The sequence below is a fragment of the Notamacropus eugenii genome, chromosome 2 (assembly GCF_028372415.1).
Source record: "Notamacropus eugenii isolate mMacEug1 chromosome 2, mMacEug1.pri_v2, whole genome shotgun sequence".
In the NCBI taxonomy this organism is placed as follows: domain Eukaryota; kingdom Metazoa; phylum Chordata; class Mammalia; order Diprotodontia; family Macropodidae; genus Notamacropus; species Notamacropus eugenii.
The window spans coordinates 68566301-68586375 of record NC_092873.1 but is presented as its reverse complement, the minus strand read 5'-3'; the positions used below and the strand labels follow the sequence as shown (position 1 = coordinate 68586375).

General features: G+C 52.3%; 1 protein-coding gene across 1 annotated transcript in view; it reads right to left on the bottom strand.

Moving 5' to 3' along the window:
- Positions 1–214: 214 nt before the first annotated feature.
- Positions 215–20075, bottom strand: part of MCM3AP (minichromosome maintenance complex component 3 associated protein) — a 32763-nt gene continuing 12902 nt past the window's right edge. The window contains exons 11-29 of the mRNA XM_072640783.1: positions 19741–19901; positions 18858–19099; positions 18151–18386; positions 17232–17332; positions 16843–16974; positions 16632–16745; positions 15338–15490; positions 13710–13907; positions 10014–10082; positions 9798–9932; positions 9257–9410; positions 7832–8087; positions 5751–5848; positions 5006–5396; positions 3752–4009; positions 3338–3470; positions 2057–2263; positions 1093–1243; positions 215–515 (exon numbers count right to left, since the gene is read on the bottom strand). Of these exons, the coding sequence (XP_072496884.1) occupies positions 357–515; positions 1093–1243; positions 2057–2263; positions 3338–3470; positions 3752–4009; positions 5006–5396; positions 5751–5848; positions 7832–8087; positions 9257–9410; positions 9798–9932; positions 10014–10082; positions 13710–13907; positions 15338–15490; positions 16632–16745; positions 16843–16974; positions 17232–17332; positions 18151–18386; positions 18858–19099; positions 19741–19901 (3348 nt within the window). The 3' untranslated portion in view covers positions 215–356. The remainder of the gene's footprint in view (positions 516–1092; positions 1244–2056; positions 2264–3337; positions 3471–3751; positions 4010–5005; positions 5397–5750; positions 5849–7831; positions 8088–9256; positions 9411–9797; positions 9933–10013; positions 10083–13709; positions 13908–15337; positions 15491–16631; positions 16746–16842; positions 16975–17231; positions 17333–18150; positions 18387–18857; positions 19100–19740; positions 19902–20075) is intronic.

Below are 20075 nucleotides of genomic sequence, written 5' to 3'. Positions count from 1 at the left end.
ATCAGAAATTTGGAGAAAAACAGGAAAAAAGGGAAGCAGCGAAGTCTCACACAGATGGGGATCGGGGCACAGCAGCTTCTGAAAGAAGCCAGCATGTGCACAGCTGTGCCAAAGGCCTGGCAAGACCAGCCCCTCTGCCCCTCACAAGAGCCCTGGGATGGGTGTCCAAGGAGGCAACCGGGCTCAGGCCCGGCGCCATCACCGCTAGACAAAGGCCTGGCAGTCACTCTTTATTTCCATGATTTACTGTCACAATCCAAGCTGCTGATCAAGCATCCGCAGAGAACATTATTGTGTATATGTTGAGCACAGCCTCTCGTGGGAAACAGCCCCCTCCCCACTGCCCGGGAGGCTTGTCAAATGTCCACCATGTCCAACAGTGTGGAGAGATGACGCTCACAGACGAGCTCCTCCTCTCGGGTCTTCTGAAGCAGGCTTTCTAAGTGTTTCAGTTTGTCAGTCAAAGATCCAGCCATCTCCAGGGGGGGCTGCCACTGCTCAGCAGTCTTCTCATCCTTCAAAGATAAAAGGATAGAAGCTGGGGTGAGATCCTGGCTCTGCAGACATGTCTCAGATCTTCCTTCCCATGGCAAACAAGACTCCCCATATAGTCGCTTAGAGCCAGCAGAGGCATGATGAAGCACCCCCCAAGGAAGGATCCACAGCAGGAAGAGTATGCAAGAAGACAGACATGCCAGCATGCCAGGGGGCAGGCACAGCTGAGGACAGAAAGAATCCATCCCACCCTGCTGATGTCAGGGGGGATGGCCAGGGACCCTTCTCTTCTCTTAGCTTGGAGCCCAAGACCCTGAACAGGCAAGTATGTGCAGGTCCCATGTCCTCCCAGGCCTGGAGGACACACAGGCACATATGCATGCACACACAGGTGCACATGCACGTATACACACGCACACACACACACGCGTGCACACACACACACCCTCATTAGTGCCAGTCATACACGCCAGAGGCAACAGAGACTCAACTTCAGGGAACATGACCCCCAGCTATGATGGCCACTGGCCCATCAGTAGCCACTACCTTGGTGACCATAAGCTCTGATCCACAAGTCATGTCACAGTTCCACCTTACCTGGGGACTAGTGGTTGCAGACACTCGCAGCACCGACTGAAGAGTCTGGGGTGTCGAAACAAGAGCTTGAGGAAGGTAGAGGGGGAGGAGGCTTGAGTCTGACCCCTGCTCAAGGTCCCCAGCCAGCCAGTGGCGCAACTGGTCTTCAAACCTAAAGGGACAAAGGCCACACCCACAAGTGTTCAATCTTCCCAAATTTAGGTAAGTCATAGCAAGCTTCTCTCCCCAAATGCCTTCCTGGCAGCCCACCTCCGGCCCCTAGGCTGTCCTGGACCACCCCATCCCCACCAGCTGGTGCCTTTGTCACATGTCGTTCATCATCAAAATTCAAAGGCACTGTGCTGGGGGGAAGCGGACCACTTAAGAAGCAGAGAGGGGGCTGGAAATGAGGCTGGGGCCACGCACCACCACTCACATTCTTTCTTGCTTTCCGTCTCTCCCTCCTCCCTCTCCCTTCTCCCCAACTCTCTTTACCCCATTTGTTCCCTCCCACTCCAAAACCAACTACAGAAATGGTGCCAAGAAGAAAAGAGAAGATGAGATACGGAACAAAATCCCAAACTCCGGAAGGAACCCTCCCTAGCCCCCAGCTCCCAATGAGTGGTCAGTCGGAGCTGAGTCCACCCACCGCCCAGGCTCGGCAAGAGAGAAGGCAGGGGGCCACCTGCCGACTCTGTCACTGCTGTTGGGAGGAGCCAAGGGACTGAGAGTCTGCCCACACAGGCCCTGGGCTGCCATGGGCCCAGAGGGATGAGGCCTGCAGTCAGGACCAGGGCAGTGGCTTTCTGCCACAACCTTCCCTGGAGGCCCCCCACCCCCACAGTACCGTAGTTTCCATGTGCCAGCCCTGTATGGGAGGAGGGTAGGCCCAGTCCCAAAGCTGGAGAGCATCCGTGGGAGGCAGAGCAGGTGGACCCAGAAGAAAAAGAGGCAGGAGGGGCCCCCCATTCCAACACCTCCTCACCTCCGGCTCTCCTCCTTCTCCAGCTGAAGGCTGGTGGCCAGGCGCCCCGGGAGCAGCTCTGAGACTGAGGCCGTGCGGGCAAGCTCCTGGGCATCAGGTACACGGCTGGCGCGGCCGCTCTCTGGGCCCCTAGGTCTGCCATAGGGAATGTGCAACCATGGAGAGAAGAAGCCTCTGGCAGGCGATCGCAAAGGCTTCATGCCCAAACTGTCAAGAGGAAAAGGGAACACTCAGAGACAGGAACAAAGGCTATCATGGCCCCTACACCCTGAGATGAACCGCGCATTGGTCCAGGGCATGGCTCCAACTGGACTGGGCACACTTACTCAAGAAACAGGAAGATATGTCTTGTCAAAAGGCTTTTCTACAGCAATAAGGACTCTTAGCACACATAAGAGCCCCGTAGCCCAGAGGGCACCATAGGGCAGAGCTAGGCCTGGAGTCACAAGATCTAAGTTCCAATCCAGCCTCAGACCTTTCCTTGCTGAGCAACTTACGGTCGTGGCAAAGGCAGGCAAGGGGAAAGGGGTGTTTCAGGGCCAAGGTGGCAGCAGTCCGTACCAGGACCCAGAAACAGATTCCAGAATATCCAAATGCCAGCTTGAGCAGAACAAGGACTGAGTGGCTGGAAGTGGCTTCCCATGCCCACCGGAAGGATCAGAATTGGAATGGGGTCACAGGGCATCAGTGGAGCGGGGCAGAGAGGGGGCAGCAGCCCACTGAGATGGCCACACAGGGAAGGTCAGCCCTTGGCTAGTCAGGTCTGCCTGAGATGGGCTGACTCCAAAAGCAGGGAGGCGCTGGGGGGGTGAGAGCCCTCCGAAGGCAGGGAAGAACAATGGCTCTCCCAAGGGATGTGGGAACGCGCCAGGAGATGAACACACGTGGAGGCAGTGCAGTCCCAAGACAGCACCACTAACAGAGGATGATCCTGGAAAGCCCAGGAGATGGGTGGAATACTACACCCCACACCCTGCCTGGTCTTGGGACCCGAGGTTCAATACAGAGACTGTGTATATGAATGTGAGTGTACGTGTGTGCATGTATGTGTGTAGGCATGTGCACGCACATGTGCATGTGTTTATACATGCCATGTGTGCATGCATGCAGTGTGTACTGCACATGTGTGTGACAGAGCTATGTGAATATTTGCATATGTGCCAGTATATGCGTGCATTGTGTATGCACATGTGTCTGCACTCTGTGTGTGTGCGTGTGTGCGCATGTGTGTACACATGTGTGCATAATGGCCCAACAACATGGGCAGGAAACCCAACGCACCATCCTTGTCTGTGTTGATGGGCCTCCTTCTGGGTCTGCAGCCTGGCGTGCTCCCAAGACCCAGGGACATCAAAGCTTTTTAAATGGCTTTGGAGAAAGTAGACACAGATTTGACCATCTTCACTCAGAGCCTCTAAGACAAAGGGATGAACAGACGGATAAGTGGAGGCATCTCCAAGGATCCCAGTCCCTCAGTGTCCAGTTGACAGCATCCTGGTCACAATGGCCCAGGGAAGCCGGCCCTTTCCCCAGGACCCAGCTGAAAACTCTTCTGATTGGTGCATCTTGGGGAGCTTGCAGAAGAAGGAGGTTCAGGGGCTCAAGGCCCCTGAGATCAGCATGGGGGAATTCTAGGGAAAACAAACCCCCACACCTGAGAGATCATTCTCCATCCTGGCACAGGCCACTCCCTACCTGACGTGACGGGCAGTCTAGGCGGTTTCCAATCCCGCAGTTTGTGGTTGATGCACAGAGCTATAATGTCATCCCATGGAATCTCATTCACTGAGGGCCCCAGCTCTCCCAAAGTCCATACATCTTTGTCCCTCCACCTGCTATACGTTCGACTCAGAAGATTCTCCACCTGTGACTGAAGGATGGGCTGCGTCTGGCCACAGCTTGGAATCTGGGACACATACTGGAAAATCATGGTGCACACGAGCCTCCAGGGAGCTGAAAAGATCCAAGAGCCTAGGTCACAACCACATACACATACCCACATATGCACACACCCACACCCACACCCACCCAGACAAAGCCACACACACACACACACACACACACACACACACACACACACACACACACACGTGCATCCACAGATACCCACAGATGAAGGCACACACCCACACATACATGCACACACAGACACAGCAGGCATGAGGCGCCCATGGTGTCTAGGTCAGGTCATCCCCTCCAGCATAGACAGGGGGACCCCATGCTTATCCTGGGCCCAAGAGGATGGAGGCAGGTGGACAGCTAAATCTGGAGGGCCTCATTAGTGGAACAGCTACAGGATAGTGGAATTCCTAAGAACCACATGCTGTGTCCAGCTGCCAGCATGGCCCAGAGCTGGCACTTAGGCCACACTGCACTGGTGCTCCTCTGCTGGACAATGTCAGGGGAAGGACTATGAGCAGTCTAAAAGACACTGAGTCCAGCAGCCTCACTGCACAGAGAGAGAAACAGCCCTACAGACCATGCCAATGTCATGCCACTGAGAGACAGATGCTTCACTGGCCTCAGAGAGCTCAAGAAAGCACTCAAGAGGCAGAAAAGCCACATCAGATGAGGGAAAGGCAAAGCCCTGGGCCACCCCATTGGCCCTTTGTTCCTCACAGCTCCACAGGTCTAACGGAGTCTACCCATCCCGGAGGGGCCCTGGTGTCCAGACTGACACAGCAGCCAGCCCTGACTCTAGAGGAAGATGCTGGAGCCAGGATGGCCCCAGCTCAAGTCTCCTCACTGAACCCTACCGGCCATATGGCCAGTCATGCCAACTCCCAAGGGCCCCAGCCACTCTTCACTGAGGAGCAGGTACAATCTGCTGCGGCAGAGGGAGCACCACCCCTGGAAGTCTCCTATACTGATCAAAGTTGACCTTTTCTGCCCTTGGCATCTGGCCACCTGGACCACACTTCCCACCCCTGCAGAGGTGGGGCCACCTACCACCCTGTGGGGGAAGGTCCATGTGGGGCAGCTGGAAGGAGAGCACGGCCTTCTTCAGCCAGGCCAGGTGGTTGGGTGCATTCCACTGGAGATGAGGAAGCACCTTGTTGCCCCCTGGCTCTGCGAACTCCGTAATGGGCCAGGACATGTGGCAGAGCTGCTCGGAGGAGGCTGCCTCAGCCAGGAAGTGCAACACGCTATTGAAGAGTTCGATGATGGCGCTGGGCTCCTGTGAGGCCAGGCCCGCCAAGCGTCGCTCCTTCCGGTCGTAGAAGAAGCGGTCGCTGAACTCGCGGCTGACGCCATCCTCAATGTACTGCGGCAGAGTCTGGCAGCAGAGTTCCAGGGAGCTGGGGCAATGAGAGACTAGCCACTTTACAGCCTGGGCCACCTGCTGGCAGACATGGGTAAAGGATGAGGGGGCTCAACTGGACCACCAGAACCTCTCCCCAAAGCAGGGTCAGAGGGTCCCTGGGTAAGTACCCCAAGACCACTCTCCTGATTTCCAAGTCTGCTTCAGGAGAAGCCTGGGGCCGAGCCCCAAGCAGCACCTCCGACTGAGGGCAGGAAGCCTTCTCTGACCAGGCTCTCATGATGGCTATGGGCTACTCCAGAACAACCACATGTCTACAGTGGATTCCTGCAGACAAGACGGTGCTGGAATTCAGGAAGACAGACTAGCTTCAAAGCAGTTTGCCTCCAAACATGTTTTACAATCTGCTGGCAATACAAGGTGCCGTCTTACCCTGCTGGTGCCTTGTAGATCATTGACTGCAGCCGGGATCTCCACAATGATGTAATCCAAAATAAGCTGGGATGAGACCAAGTGCTGGAGCATCAGACCTTGGAAAGCAGCAGACAAATCACTCAGGGGACGCCTGGCCCGGAGGACGCTTGGCCTGGGGGATACCTGGCCTGGGGGATCTTGGAGTGCACTGTTTTGCCATATCAGCTTGAGTCAATCCAACCCCTGCCTATGCTGCCCTCATGCCTCCTTGTGCTGTTGCCTCAAAGACACCACTGGGTGGGACACCTGGCAGTGCGGCTAAGAAAGTACAGCATCATACCGGACAGCACCTCGTCCAATGCCCACGAGGCTCTGAGAGGGAAGGGGGAGTGTTCAAGGCAGGGGAGTCACACACACAGAAACCTTCCACCAGGATCCCAGCTGACTGCCCACTGACTTAGAAAACCCCTTTTAACCCCCTTGACGTTCTGTGATACTTCCGCTGATTTTGACAAACATTTCCCAGTGGTATTTGGCTGTGGTCAGGGCTGCCTGGGGCCCCAGTGTCTGACACCTCTGGACAAACAGAACCCAGCCAGCAACTGCAGAGAAGATGAGGCTAAAATTTAGCTCAGATGGGAGCTGCTTCACGGAGCTGTTGAAAGGGTCCCAGGAGATTGCCCATAAAGAACTTTGGGAAGGAGCACTTTGAGAAATAGGATGCTCCCCCTCCCTGGGCAACTGTCCAGGCAGAGACTAGAGGACCACAGCCATGTTACATGCTGATTCCTTTCAGAGAAGGGTCGCACTACAGAGTCAAAGAGGTCTCTTTCTAGTCTAAATCCCATTCATTCTGTGAAGGAGTTCAAGGATTCTGGAGGTGAAAGGCAGGAGAGAAAGCAGAGCAGGGGTGGACAGACCACTTGTATGAAGCCCGATGGCATGTCTGGCCTTTGCCCAGAAAGATCCTACTGGCAGGCATTTGTCCAAGGATGTCCAAGACTGCCCCCCCTTACACACACACACATTCATTCTCATTCTCATTCTCATTCCCATTCCCATTCCCATTCCCATTCCCATTCCCATTCTCTCTCTCTCTCTCTCTCTCTCTCTCTCTCTCTCTCTCTCTCTCTCTCTCTCTCTCTCTCTCTTTCTCTCTCTCTCTCTCTCTCTCCCTCTCCCTCGATGACTGGCTTCATAGCCCTACCAAAACATATCTAGCATTTCAGCTTCACAGCCTGGTCCCTCCCACCTTTCCAGTGTGGATCCTTTATACACCCCCAACTCCAAGTCACACATGCTGTGCAATCTGGGGCTAGGGCTCTGACCTGAAATGCCCTCCCTCACCTCCTGAACACCAGAGCCAGCCCTCTGTCAAGTCTCTCCCACTGATCCTGTCCGTAGTGTGTCTGTGTGTGGCTATTTGCGCTGGGGGCACCCTGAGGGCAGGGATTGTCCTTTGCCATGCTTTGTATCCCCAGCCTAGCACAATGCCTGGCACATAGGTGGCACTTGGTACAGGCTTCCCGCAGTGCTGACCCTTCAGAGCAGGACATAACGGGAAACAGGGAGATGCTCAGGGACCAAGCAAAGGCTGAATGAACTGTGGGGGCACTGAAAGGAAGGATGGCTATGGATAGTCCAGAGAGGACTCGGAAGTCTCATGTAAACTGAGAGGGAATGAATGAAGGGAATCTAACACTGATGGAAAGAACACTAAGTCCCACAGGGTCCAAGGCAACTCCAGGGACCCAGTTCAGTCCAGGAGATGAAGCAAGGAAATGATCCTCCCTCCCATCACTGCAGAGGGACCCACTCATCAGTTTGGCTGGCCTGTTTCTCCCCTTAGGGAAAGGCCCCTCTGGTGGGGGAAGGACAGGGATTTCTATGGAAACAAAGGGGACACAAACGAAAGGAAAGAAAGCAAATCCATGTGAGTGAAATGAAGGAGCAGGTGGCAGGGGGACATGCCAGGCAACAAGGCTGGACTGCAGGGGTCAGTCTCCTGGGGACAAAGGACAAGGGCTTCGGGCTGGGAACGGTCAGTCCTCCCCAACTCTCTCCACTCCCTCCCTGGAGTCCACGAGTCCCACACACACCTTCCTCCACTTCTCTCGTGGAGGGCCCATCTTGGCCGGGCACAAGGACCACTAGGGGTACCAAGGGGTAGGAGGGCTTCGCCTGCAAGAGCTGTTTGAGCTGCAGCAGGGCCACAAGCCAATACGTGTCATCCTCGGCCAGCTCGACGTTCTTGCCTGGGGCAGGCAGCAGGAAAAGAAGGCCGCTGGTACCCAGAAGGTCCTTCTGTGACTCAGTGGCATCAAGGGCTGAGTCGCTCAACAGGCCATGGGACACCTACAGGAGGACAGCAACAACAGAACCAGGTCAGGGAGGCCACAGTAGCAGAGGTTGGAGCCCAGACCTGAAGGGGCTGACATTCTATCGATGGGGACTTGGGTCTGACTCCCCCACTCATGCCTTTCAATGAAAATAATCACTGCAAGCATTCACACTGCATTACCATGTGTGCAAAGTGACTGATCTTGAGGCCTCACAAGCCCCCTGGGAGGAAGGGGCAGTGATTATGCCCATCTTGCAAATGAGGAAACTGAGGCTGAGGGGGAAGTGATTTGTCCAGGGTCCCACAGGTAGTGTAAGTGTCTGAGGTCAGGTCGGAATCCCCTAACTTCGCACTCTGTCCACTGTCCTCTCAAGGCACAGGCCCTGGATCTGGCCCAGCCCGACCACTAGCTAAGTATGGCCTTTCTGGGTCCCCTGGTCACCACAGGTTTCCACTTCATAAGCAGCCAAATCAAAGCCAGAGTCCCATGAGCTCAGTCCCAGGCTGGTCATCCTGGCCACAAAGCAGCAGGTGAGGTCTACACAAACGCCAAGGATAGCCAGGTAGGTTTCACCACAGGAGTTGGAGGCCTGGCTCCTCCTGCCTGCTCCCCACTCTCATGCTCTTTCAAGTCAGAACTCAAAGTGGGACTCTAGGTGGGTCACTTCTCTGGAGCCTCAATGCTGCCCAGTGCCTCTCGTGAGACCCCAATGGAGACAAAGCCTTCGAACAGAGGGCCGGCCATGGGGCAGGAAGGGCTGGATTCTGGCCCTGCCTCTGACATGATGCCATTTCCTGGTACCTGAGGTGCTAACAAGCTCCCACAGACTGGGAAAGAACTTCCACACTGGAAGACACCCCCATGCCCACCCTGACCTCCAAGAACCATATGAGCTACCAAGGGCAAGAAGCAACCCCTAACAGGGAGACCATGGTGTCCAGCACTCCCTTGTCCTTGTTCCTATAACTGGGCCCCACACACACCTCGTGGGCAATGGCCTTGCTGCACAGAGCCCTGTGAGGGTGGCAAGGCCCCAGGGAGGCTTTGATAAACCTGGACCAGAGTGAGGAAGGAGTAAATGCTCACAAGGGAGGACATATTAGGGCCCCTTCCCCCAGCTGACACTCAGTGGGGAAAGGAGGGCCAGACGTCTAGTACCCTGCTTGGCCATCATACACACACCTTAACGCAGACGTTGACCCAGACCGTCTGATTCCCTTTGGTGCCACAGGCATTCAGCAGGGTCAGCGTCCGGATCCCCTCAGAAGCACAACAGGCACCATTCTGTAAGTCTTCATAGCCCATGAACTTGACTTTCAGCCAGTTTGCTAGAATCCTACGAAGATAAAACAAAGGGAACAAACCCTAAAGGTGAGAAGGAGGAGCAGCCCCAGGCCCAGCTGCACCTCCATGGACTGACTGCCCAAAGGGAGACATTATCTGGCACACACTTTCCAAGACCCAAGCCCCCTTCCCACTTGAGGTCAAAGTCAGCCAAATCTGGAGAAAACCTTCATGGAGGTCTGTGGTCTTCAGCACAAATGTCCACCCATGGAAAGGCCCAAGACCAAGGGGTATCCAAAGACCAGGAGGAGCCCAGGTTGGAGAAAGCGTCCAGAGCTGACCACACGTCATTTCAGGGAGACAGGAACACCCGGCATGTGAGTTCGGGGGCTGCTGAGAGGGCCTGGCAAGGTCTCAGCCCCTCAGAAGCAAGGCTCACCTGCTGGAGCAGCCAGAGGCAGGCTCTTCACCGTCGGGCAGCGCCAATACCAGCTTCCAGAACACCTGCTCCCTCTGCCCAGGGTGATGCTCAGCAACGAGGGTCAGCAGGTCCAGAGGAGTCCACACAGCTTCACTGGGAAGAAGACCCCAGATCAGAAGTCAGTCAAGTAGTCCTCTGCTACTGCATAATGAACCTTTAACCCCATTAACAAACCTGAGTAACTGCTGGTAGAAATATTGAACCTTCATTTGGTGTATTGTTTTGTTTCTCATCCACCGTAACCTAAGAAAGAGAAGCAACAGTCTCGGCATCTGTGGAGGGGCCGTACCAGGCTGGCCTGGAGAGCCTCAGGTCAGCAGAAGCTTTGATACAGAGGCTCCATGGGCATCAAGGTGGCATCCTGGATGGATGGTCAAGGGAGAAGGGAATGAGCACAGCAGCTCTCCATAATCTGGGAGTCATGCAGCCACCCATAAGGCAGAGAGGCTACAAGACACCCCGCCCAACCCTGGAGTTAGTGTTGGAAGATTTTAAAAAGCTTTTAATCCAACAGGAAAAAAACATAGTCCTCAAGGCTTTTCTCCAGCAAGGCACTTGCTGCATCACGTGTGCATACAGCCCCCACACACCCCCAAGGAGGGCAAGGTGTCCCTGGAGAGGCTCCAAGATCAGGAGAGACACCAGAGCTTTGTACACAGCTAGCCATGGCTGTTCACCCTTGGCAGCTTCCCCTAAATGCCAACCCCCTGGGACCTGTGAGCTTGCTTCACACACTCCTCGAGAACATGCCCTGGTCTGCTGTGTCCTCTCCTCTCTGGAGCCTCCCAAGTTCTCAGGGAGGCTGAGGCAGAAAGCTCTGTTTACACAACATCCACTGCCCTCAGTGGTCAATAAAGGTTTACTTTCAAATTCCATGGGTACAGGAACAAAGAAACCAAATCATTGGAAAGAAGGCAATTTTGAACCTTCCAAACCCTTTTCTGTGACTGCTCTGCCCCTTCCCCTCCTCTCCCCGCCTGACAATACAAGTCACCTAAAGCCGATGCATCTAGGTCCACATTCTTCCATACTGACCAGTTCAAGTAAAAGCCAAGGCCCTGGTTCCCTGAGTCTGACCACCCTGGGACAGGGGCTTCCCGAGATGCCTGTCTAAGGCCTGAGGCTTGTACCACAGCCCTGGCTTTCTCCATCTTCCCTTTCTCTTTCTGCAAAGAGGACTAACGAAAAGGTTTTGGAAAGATGAATAAAAGATTACAGAGATAATTCAACATTTAAACATGTTCACCTGTGTGAGGTATTAAGTAGACATACACATGTGTGCAAGTGTGCACATCATTCGGCTGGAAACCACTGCGGAAACCACTGAGTTCAACCTCTCACATTGCATTAGAAGAGGCTGGGGCCCAAGTCACCCAACCAGGATGAGCTCCAAGCCTCTCCTACCCCAGCAGCATTCTCCCCACCCAACAGAAGGCCCAAAAACGAATCCTCTCCACTGGCCAGACCACTCGCCCTTGCCCCCTGCCCCTGCCCCTGCAAGGGCACTGAGGGGTGAACCTGGATGTTTGACACTGACAAAAATGGAAGAGTTGTGTCACCATCTATTTCCTCAGTGTTTCCTCTCAGAGAGCGAAGGTGCTCCTAGAGAGCTTTTTTGCCTTCACAGGCTACATACAAAGAAGAGTTGTATGTTCCCAAATGTTCCCCAATGGGGAGGTCAGAGATGGATTGAGTCCTAGGATACCTGAGAGGGGCACACTCTGAACAACTAAAATAGTGGCAGAGAGTATGGCAACCCCAGCAGAGGGGCCCCGCCAGCCTTCTCCCCACCAATAAACTTTGATACAGAGGCTCCATGGGCATCAAGGTGGCATCCTGGATGGATGGTCAAGGGAGAAGGGAATGAGCACAGCAGCTCTCCATAATCTGGGAGTCATGCAGCCACCCATAAAGCAGAGAGGCTACAAGACACCCCACCCAACCCTGGAGTTAGTGTTGGAAGATTTTAAAAAGCTTTTAATCCAACAGAAAAAAAACATAGTCCTCAAGGCTTTTCTCCAATAAGGCACCTGCTGCCTCACGTGTGTGTACAGCCCCCACACAAATCACTGATACAAGGAATAAGAGACAAAACCATTCAATGAAGTTGTGATCACTGATCACAAGCAAGACAAAAAATGAAGACGTTCACTTGTCAGGGACTTTTGCCACTGTTATGGGGACTGCCTGGCACAGTAGGATTTGAAAGGCAGCCCCCATAAGTGTTACAGACACCCCATGCCCATGCATCAGGTTCCCAAACATTGCAGAGCCTCTGAAATGTAGCCCATAACCACTCAAAAGTACTTAGTCTAACAATCCATACATTCAAGACCAAATGGATGAAGAATGCCTATTAGGAGTGATACCTGGTTGGGCTGGTCCATTTGTATGCATCTTGGACAGTCACTACTGGAGACAGACAACAAGCAGGGCCAAGACTTAGAAAGAAAAAGGCTTGGACTGGTTGCAGAAAACTGGGCAGTGTTTTCCACAACCCTAAAGTTTTCCCTAAACCAAAACTCTTGTCACAGTGAAAATCAATAAACCAGTCTAACTACAAACTATGGAATTCTACAATGTGCAAGGCATAAAAACTGCAGGTCACTTAAGTCAGTCAATAATCATTCATCAAGAGGCTACCATGTGCCAGGCACGGTGCTAGGTGCTGAAGAAAGAAACAAAGGCAAAACAAACCCTGACATCAAGAAGCCTACGTTCTTCTGCCCAGAAGGCTATAGAATTGTACATACCCTGTGACCCAGCAACGTTGCTTCTAGGGCTGACCCAAAGATATCATACAAATGGGAAAAGGCCCCACTGTAGAATATTTATAGCAGCTCTTTTTGTGGTGGCCAAGAATTGGAAATTGAGGGGATGCCCATCCATTGGGGAACGGCTGACCAAGTGATGGAATGTAATGGAATACTATTGTGCTATAAGCACTGATGAGCAGGAGCACTTCAGAGAGGCCTGGAAGGACTTCTATGAACTGATGCTGAGTGAAGAGAGCAGAACCACGAGAACTTTGCACACAGAAACAGCCACAGGGCATAAGGGACTGATTTTGATAAACTTAACTCTTCTCAGCAAGGCAAGGCCATAAAATAATTCCAAAGTACTCATGATGGAAAATGCCACCTACATCCAGAGAGAGAGAGTGAAGCAGTCTATTTTCTTTTTTGTTTTGTCTTTCTCATGTTTTCTCCCATCCATTATAATTCTTCTGTGCAATGTGACTAATGTGAAAATGTTTTAATAGGAATGTGGAGAGCCCATATGAGATTGCATGCCCTCTTGGGAAAAGAGGGGGAGATAATCTAGAACTTATGGAAGTGAATGTTGAAAACTAAAACGAAATAAATTAATAAATTGAAAATAAAATAAAATATGGAAAGACACAGAAAGTGCCATGGTATGCACACAGAACCTCTGAAGTCCCTTCTAGCTATGAGGATCTATGACAGAGGTGCTAAACACATGACTAGCAGGCCTCATGAGGCCCACAACATCTATGAGTGTGGCCAGAACCAGATGAAAATGTGATTGAGAGATGTGTAACAGAATAAATAAAATACAATAAAACACAAATAAGTAAACAAACTGCACAAGGGTTATCCCTGTGAATCGCTATGCAGCTCTACCTTCCAATGCATCAGCTACAGGTCACCTGCACTCACATGCTAAACACATAAACTAATCTTGTTTGAAAAGTTAAAAAACCACCAGAGCAGAAGGACAAGGAGAGAACTGCCATAACTCTAAAGGATGGCTACTAGAAGATTTGTAGGACCACCAATCCATGGTCTGAGCACCTGAAGGGACCCTGCAAAGGTGAATCCCACAGAGAACAAGGCCCCCACCTCTTACCGAGTGCAGGAGACTCCCAGTTTTCCTGCGTGCCCCAGATTCAGGACTCCCTTGGCCAGGTTCTCTTTAGCAATTGGACACTCAGCGCTGGGGGACAAGGCCTGCAATCTGTTGCTGAGATCCACACAACAGGGGGCCGCAGGGAATGCTCTCATCTGTCTCTTGAGTTTTTTCCGAGCTGTGACAGCTTCTCTCCACCTTAAAAACAAAAACACCCACGTCTGACGATGATACAGTCCTATCAATAATATGGTAAATAACGTCAACCTAGAACCATGAGCTATTATGACCTAAAAAGGGGAAATGCTACAGGCCTCTCCAGTAAGATCAAGGATCAAGGACAAGGCAGGGACATCCACTGTCACCATTACTCGATGTAATCCTAGAAACGCTAACAATGTTATGGCAATAAAATAAGAAAAAGAAATTGAGGGAAAAAACATGCAGAACGTGAATGATCACCTTTTACAGATATGATGGTTTACTTGGAGAACCATAAAGATTAAAAATTAATTAAAAGAATTGCTAAGTCCAGTAATATAGGAGGCTATAAAACAGGCCCACACAAATCATCTTTGGCCTTTCTGTAGATTACTACCAAAATGCAACAGGAAGAGGTAAAAAAAGAAATTCCTTTCAAAATAACTGCAGATACTACAAAGTACTTGGGAATCTACCTACTGAAAAACAGAGTGACCACATGGATAAATTACAAAACACTCTGTCCAGAAACAAAGACAGCCCCACACAATCACAGTGGCATTGCTCAAGGTTGCCCGGTCCCCTCACCGTCAGAGTTCGTATAAAAAATATTACTTAAATAAATGTACATCTTCAGTGTCATGCTGAATCACCAAAGAGTAATTTATAGATCTAGAAAAAAACAACAACAGAACTCATCTGGAGCGGGAAGAAAGTAAAAACTCTCAAAATAAGTAATGAAAAAAGTGGGAAAGAAAAGTGACAAGCAACCCCAAATCTCAAAGTACGCTACAAAGAAGTAATAGTCAGGACTACTTGGTACCAGTTACGACTAGAAAAACCAACCCCAGGGGCAAACTGAAAACCCAAGAAGCAAACCAATATCAACGCAGAATGTTTCCAATAATGTTTCCAATAAGTCCAAAGACTCTAACTACTGGGATAAGGACTCATTATTGGTCAAAAACTGCTAGGAAAACTGGAAAGCAGTCTGACGGAAATAAAGTCCAGACCCATGTCTGCCACTAGAGGCTGGCTCCAGTGTGTCACATCATACACCAATTAGAGGGGCAGGGATCTTTGCCAAACAAAAGACAGAGAAGACCACAGACCAGAAAAGGGACAACTCTGATCCCATAAAATGGAAAAGCTTTTGCAAACAAATTCAGTGCAGCTAAAATCAGAAGGGAAACATTTAAATTGGAAAAAAATCTTTAAAGCAGGTTTTTCTGCTACAAATCTAACATCAAGACATGAAGGAAATTGCTCCAACATATAAGAATTGGAATTTTGGAAAGACTCATGTGAAGTGATGAAGAGTAAACTGACCATCATCGATTCTCCAAGACCACGGATGAGGTGCATTACCTGACACCCTGATGGAAGAGAAAAGAAAGCCCTTGGAGACCCTGTGGAGACGCACTCACCGCTGCAGGTATTTACAGAAGCACTGAAGTTCCTGCAGGGTCTCTCGGGCACTCTGGAAAATCTCCTCTGCTAAGAACAAGTCCATGAGACGATCGCAAACGTCTTGAGAACAACGGGCCACACAGGCCCTCCTTTCCATCTCCACTGCGCTCCTAGACAATGACAAAGGCAGAGACACCTCAAGCCCTCTGAGACAACACTGGCCTAACCCTCCTCAGCAGGGCATCCATCCTTACCAAGAGTCCCATGCACTGATTTCAGAACTAGAAAACAAACCCAAAAGCCCCTTCCACTGGAAGCCACAAGAAATGCGGAGTTGTGGCAACCCCAGCAAAAGGAACAGTGGTCATGGTCATTCAATTGTGGGTTTCTCAATTCCCAAGGATCCCAAGGAAGATGTTATGTTTGGACAAGGAAGGCAGGAAGGAGGGAATAAGCGTTCACAGAACACCTACTGTATGTCAAGTACTGGGCTATGCTTTTGACAAACAGGATCTCGCTGGATCCTGCCAACACCCTGGTGAAGTAGGTGCTAACTCAAGCACAGAGGGTCACTCAGCTAGTAACTGTCAAAGGCCAGATCTGAACTCAGGATTTTCTGACTCCAGGCTCAGCACCCTGGGCACAGGTTGCCGGCAGCTTCAAGAGCAAAGTGCAAGCTGAAAGAGACTGCTCAGAGTGGACAGTTCTAGCCAGTCCCAAACTCCCACAGCTAGTTCATGGGGAAGCCAGACTACAGTCCACAGGACCTTCAAGGTGCGACCTGCCTGGGGTCACCCACCAGATCCTTCTTCTGGGGCCCTCCTGCCAGCGGACAAAACCTGGTTAGGCCTTTTCCACATAAACAGCCTGGAGCACAGCAACACCAGGAGATGGGGGGCAGGGAGGCCATGGCATGAACAACAGGATGAATCACTATATATTATTTCCCAAGGCCATCAGACACAGCAGCTGCACCCAGCTCCTCCAAGATTTTTCCTCCATTGTATTCTCTCAGGGCTGGTCCCATGGGCATCCAATTCAACAGTAAGGTCTCAGCTCTCCCTCAGCTCAGCCACAGATCAGGCAGAGATATCCCAAGGCCAAGGACCCCTCCACTCTAGGAGAATGCCCCAAAGGCAGAGCTCCAGGAACCACCCCCCTCCCTAGACAGAGGCCAAGCAGGCACCAAGCCCAGGGGCCCAAACTCCAAGGTCAGTGGAAGAGCCTGGCTTTTGTGGAGATGAGTCAAAACCAGAGATCAGAGCAATGAGGCCTAAGGAGAAGATTGGCACTCCTCTTGGCCATACTCACTTCAGCTCCCGTGAGGAGGTTTCACGCACACACTCGGCCACCACGAGATCCATCAGTTCGGCCGCCAGCACGTGGCTAAGCTGGGCCAGTAGGCGTTCTCTCTCCCGTCTCCGCCTGCCAGAGGAGGTCACTGTGAATCCATGTCCCAGGGACCCTGAGCCCCTCCACGGTTCGAGTGGGGACCCTGCCACCCGTCAGCGTGTGATGTTACCTTTGATCTTCAGCTCTCTTCTTTTCCACCTGAATTCTTTCTCTCTCTTTGCTCATTTCCTCGGCAGCGACCTGCCTCAACACGTCCGCTGTTGCTGCAGCCACGAGCTCCTCTGTGGCCATCTTGGAAACTCTGGACAAAGACAAATGCATTCCGCCATCGGGCCCCCTCTAAGCACCATCCGCCCCACCCCAGGGCCTAGGAGGCTGGAGTCAGGATGGGCCCACCCTCCCGAAGCCAGCCTCAGCTGTGCACAGAAAGGGAGAGCCAGGGACAGGGGCTGCTGAGGGGCCATACTGTGGAAGGCTGGAAGGCCACAGAGGAGGCTCACAAGACACCCACAGCTTTCTGGCTCAAAGAGAGAAATCCCTGGGAGCCAGCAAGCTTACCCTAAGGCTGCAGCCACGTAGGCGGCCCCGGCCTGGCCAATTTCTTTGCAATAGTTTCTGAGGACGTCCTGGACAAGGTCTTCAACGACCCCCGCGATGTCCTAGGACAAAACAGAAAACAAATGGCCCCCATTTCTTCAACCTCGGTTCTGTTCAGCACAACTTAGCTCCACACAGGTTCGTGACAGGCCTCTGGGCAGCTCCATGCTAGAGACCGCCCCCTTCTAGGACTCAAGGCTCGGCGAGTGTCAGAATCTCATGGCTCTCTGCCTTCTCAGAACCAGAGTCGTCCATGTGACACTTCAAGTCCCCTTTCCTCCCTCTACTCCCCTCAGCACCCCTATTCTTTGAGCCTCTGCCCAGGCTGTCACTGAGGCTCAGAATGCCCAGTCCCTTCACTGCCACAGCTCAAACATCAATAGCTACAGGAAGCCCACTGGCATCCTCCTGATATTGCCCCACTAGTTCAGGTCACCTTCCTCCGATGCCCTATATCTCGTATGTACCTAATCACTGACATGTCTCCCCATTAAAACGGAAGACCCTGGGGAGCAGGGTTTGGGCTTTACACCCCAAGCAGTGCTCCCACTCAGCATGCATCCTGTTAAGTGGAAACTGTGCTAAGACACAAAGAAAGGCCACAGCAGACCCTGCCTTTGGGGGACTCACGTTATCAAGGAGACACCAAGCAAATGCTGCTGCCCAAACCAGCCATGGGCAGGGTAAGCTATGTCACAGGAAACCCCTGACACAGGCCTGCTCACTGACTGACCGAGAGTACTAAAGGCAAGGTGTCCAGTGAGCCTGGGCATCAGTTTCCCATCCATCAGATGAAGGCCTTGGACTAGGGGATGTCTCACCCTGACACCCCTACTACTACCTGCCATAGAGGAAAGTCAATACAGGCCTTCTTCCGTACCATGTCAGTGTAAGCAGGCCGAGGTTTGGGAGGAGGCAGCTCGGGCTGCCCGACGGGCTGGAACAGAGATGATGGGGCAGCCAATGGTGCAGCAGACGCAGAGGCCACAAGGGCTGGCGGCAGCCCAGTACTCTGGGTCTGCGGTGGCTGAGCCGGGGAAACAAGCAAGGGCTGTGGTGGGACGCGGAGTGCCAGCACTTCTGTTCCTGGGTTAGTTTCTTCCACCTTCCCACCTACTGAAGGAGTGAAATGGTGACAAGGACCTTAGATCACGGAACACCGCCCCACTAAGAACAAGAAAGCATGGAGAAGCCGAGGGCAGGGAAAGCAGACTCGCAGCTAGAATCAGGCTGGCTGGATACAGCAGAACCTCCAAGATCCACATGTCCCAAAAAACTGGGACCATTTCCAACATCCACCACACAGGGTACCCAAGCACAAAGCTAGGACTTGGCTTTTAAAAGTTTCTCCAGGGAATCTCAAAGGGCCACACTCCCAGAGGCAGCATGGCACACTGAAAAGGGCATAGGATCTAGAGTCAAGACCTGGGTTCAAATCTCAGCTCCACACCCTACTCCCTGTGTGATGCTGGGCAAGTCCCTGAGTTTCCTAGGCCTCAGTTTCCACATCTGTAAAAGGGGGTGAGACTAGTTAGATGGCCTCTCCAGCAGAGACTCTGCAACCCCCAGATTACCTCTTTCACTCACCTCCACTCTCCATGCTTGGCTTCTGTCCACTGAGGGCAGGCTCAGGGGCCACGCTCTCTCCCACATATTTGTTCTGTGTGTTGAAGCTGCACACTGGGATGTGACAAGGGACAGGGGGTAATGGCCCTCCATTCACCACTTCTCCCACGGAGACAGTGAGCTTCTCTGTGATAAAATTGCACTTCTTTGCCTTGGTCAAGCCCTCAGGTTCCAAAAACGCAGACCGATTGAGCTCGACACAGCTGTCCCCAAAACAGGAAATCAAGATCACCTGAGAGAAATGCCTCCTTCCTGACCAGGAGGGGCGAGGGCGAAGGGTGAGCTCCAACCCCACCCCCCACCCCAGCAAATCTGTCACTGCACTCCCTCTGAACCTGGAACCTCCTAAGTGCAGGCCAATACTCTTAGAGAAGGAAAGGAAAAGGTACCACTCAGTTGATCACATGGGGAGGGAAGGAAGGGGGGGTATGCCTGCCCTCCAGGCCTGCAAAGAACAAATGGGCTCCAGAGAATGTCCAATTTCAACAAGAGCAACTGATCTAAAATTTGGAAAGGCAAAGGTGAACTAGAAGCAATTCATCCTGGGCCACCTTCCTGGTATTTGTGGGCTCTCCTACGTGGACTCATCAAGGGTCCATCCACACAGAACACAACCCCCGTAGGACTTAGCAGACTATCTTCAAAAGTGAGGCCAAACTGGTAACAAGCCTCCATCCTTGGGGAGACTGGTCCTTCAGTGAGTCTGTACCTGGAGGCTCCCAACCCCCAATCCCACCAGCAAAGGATTTGAAAAATCAAGGCCATCTCTTAGCCACTACAAGGCACCACTAACAAAAGGAAGGAGTGGCTCAAGACAGGCCCAAGAGCTCTTGGGAGTTCTCACCCATCTGACACACTGAGGCCATAGTAATTTAAGAAGTCGGTCGCTTCCTCGGCGTCTCTGAACAGTAACATGGGCACCAGGTTATCCAAGGGAAAGCTGGTGGACCTCTGAGTGCTCACTGTGTAAGCCACGTTGAGAGCCCGCAATGCATCTTTGCGGATCTAAAAGAAAAATGGGGCCCATCAGGGCAGGTGGCCAGCCCCAACAGATGCGCCGGGCATGTTCTGAAGCCAAGGTCACCCACTTCCCTGATCACCAACTCCTCCAGCACTTCATCAAACGAAAAAGACCCTTTCCTGCAAACCACATGAGCTGCTTGGCTTAGGAACAAAACC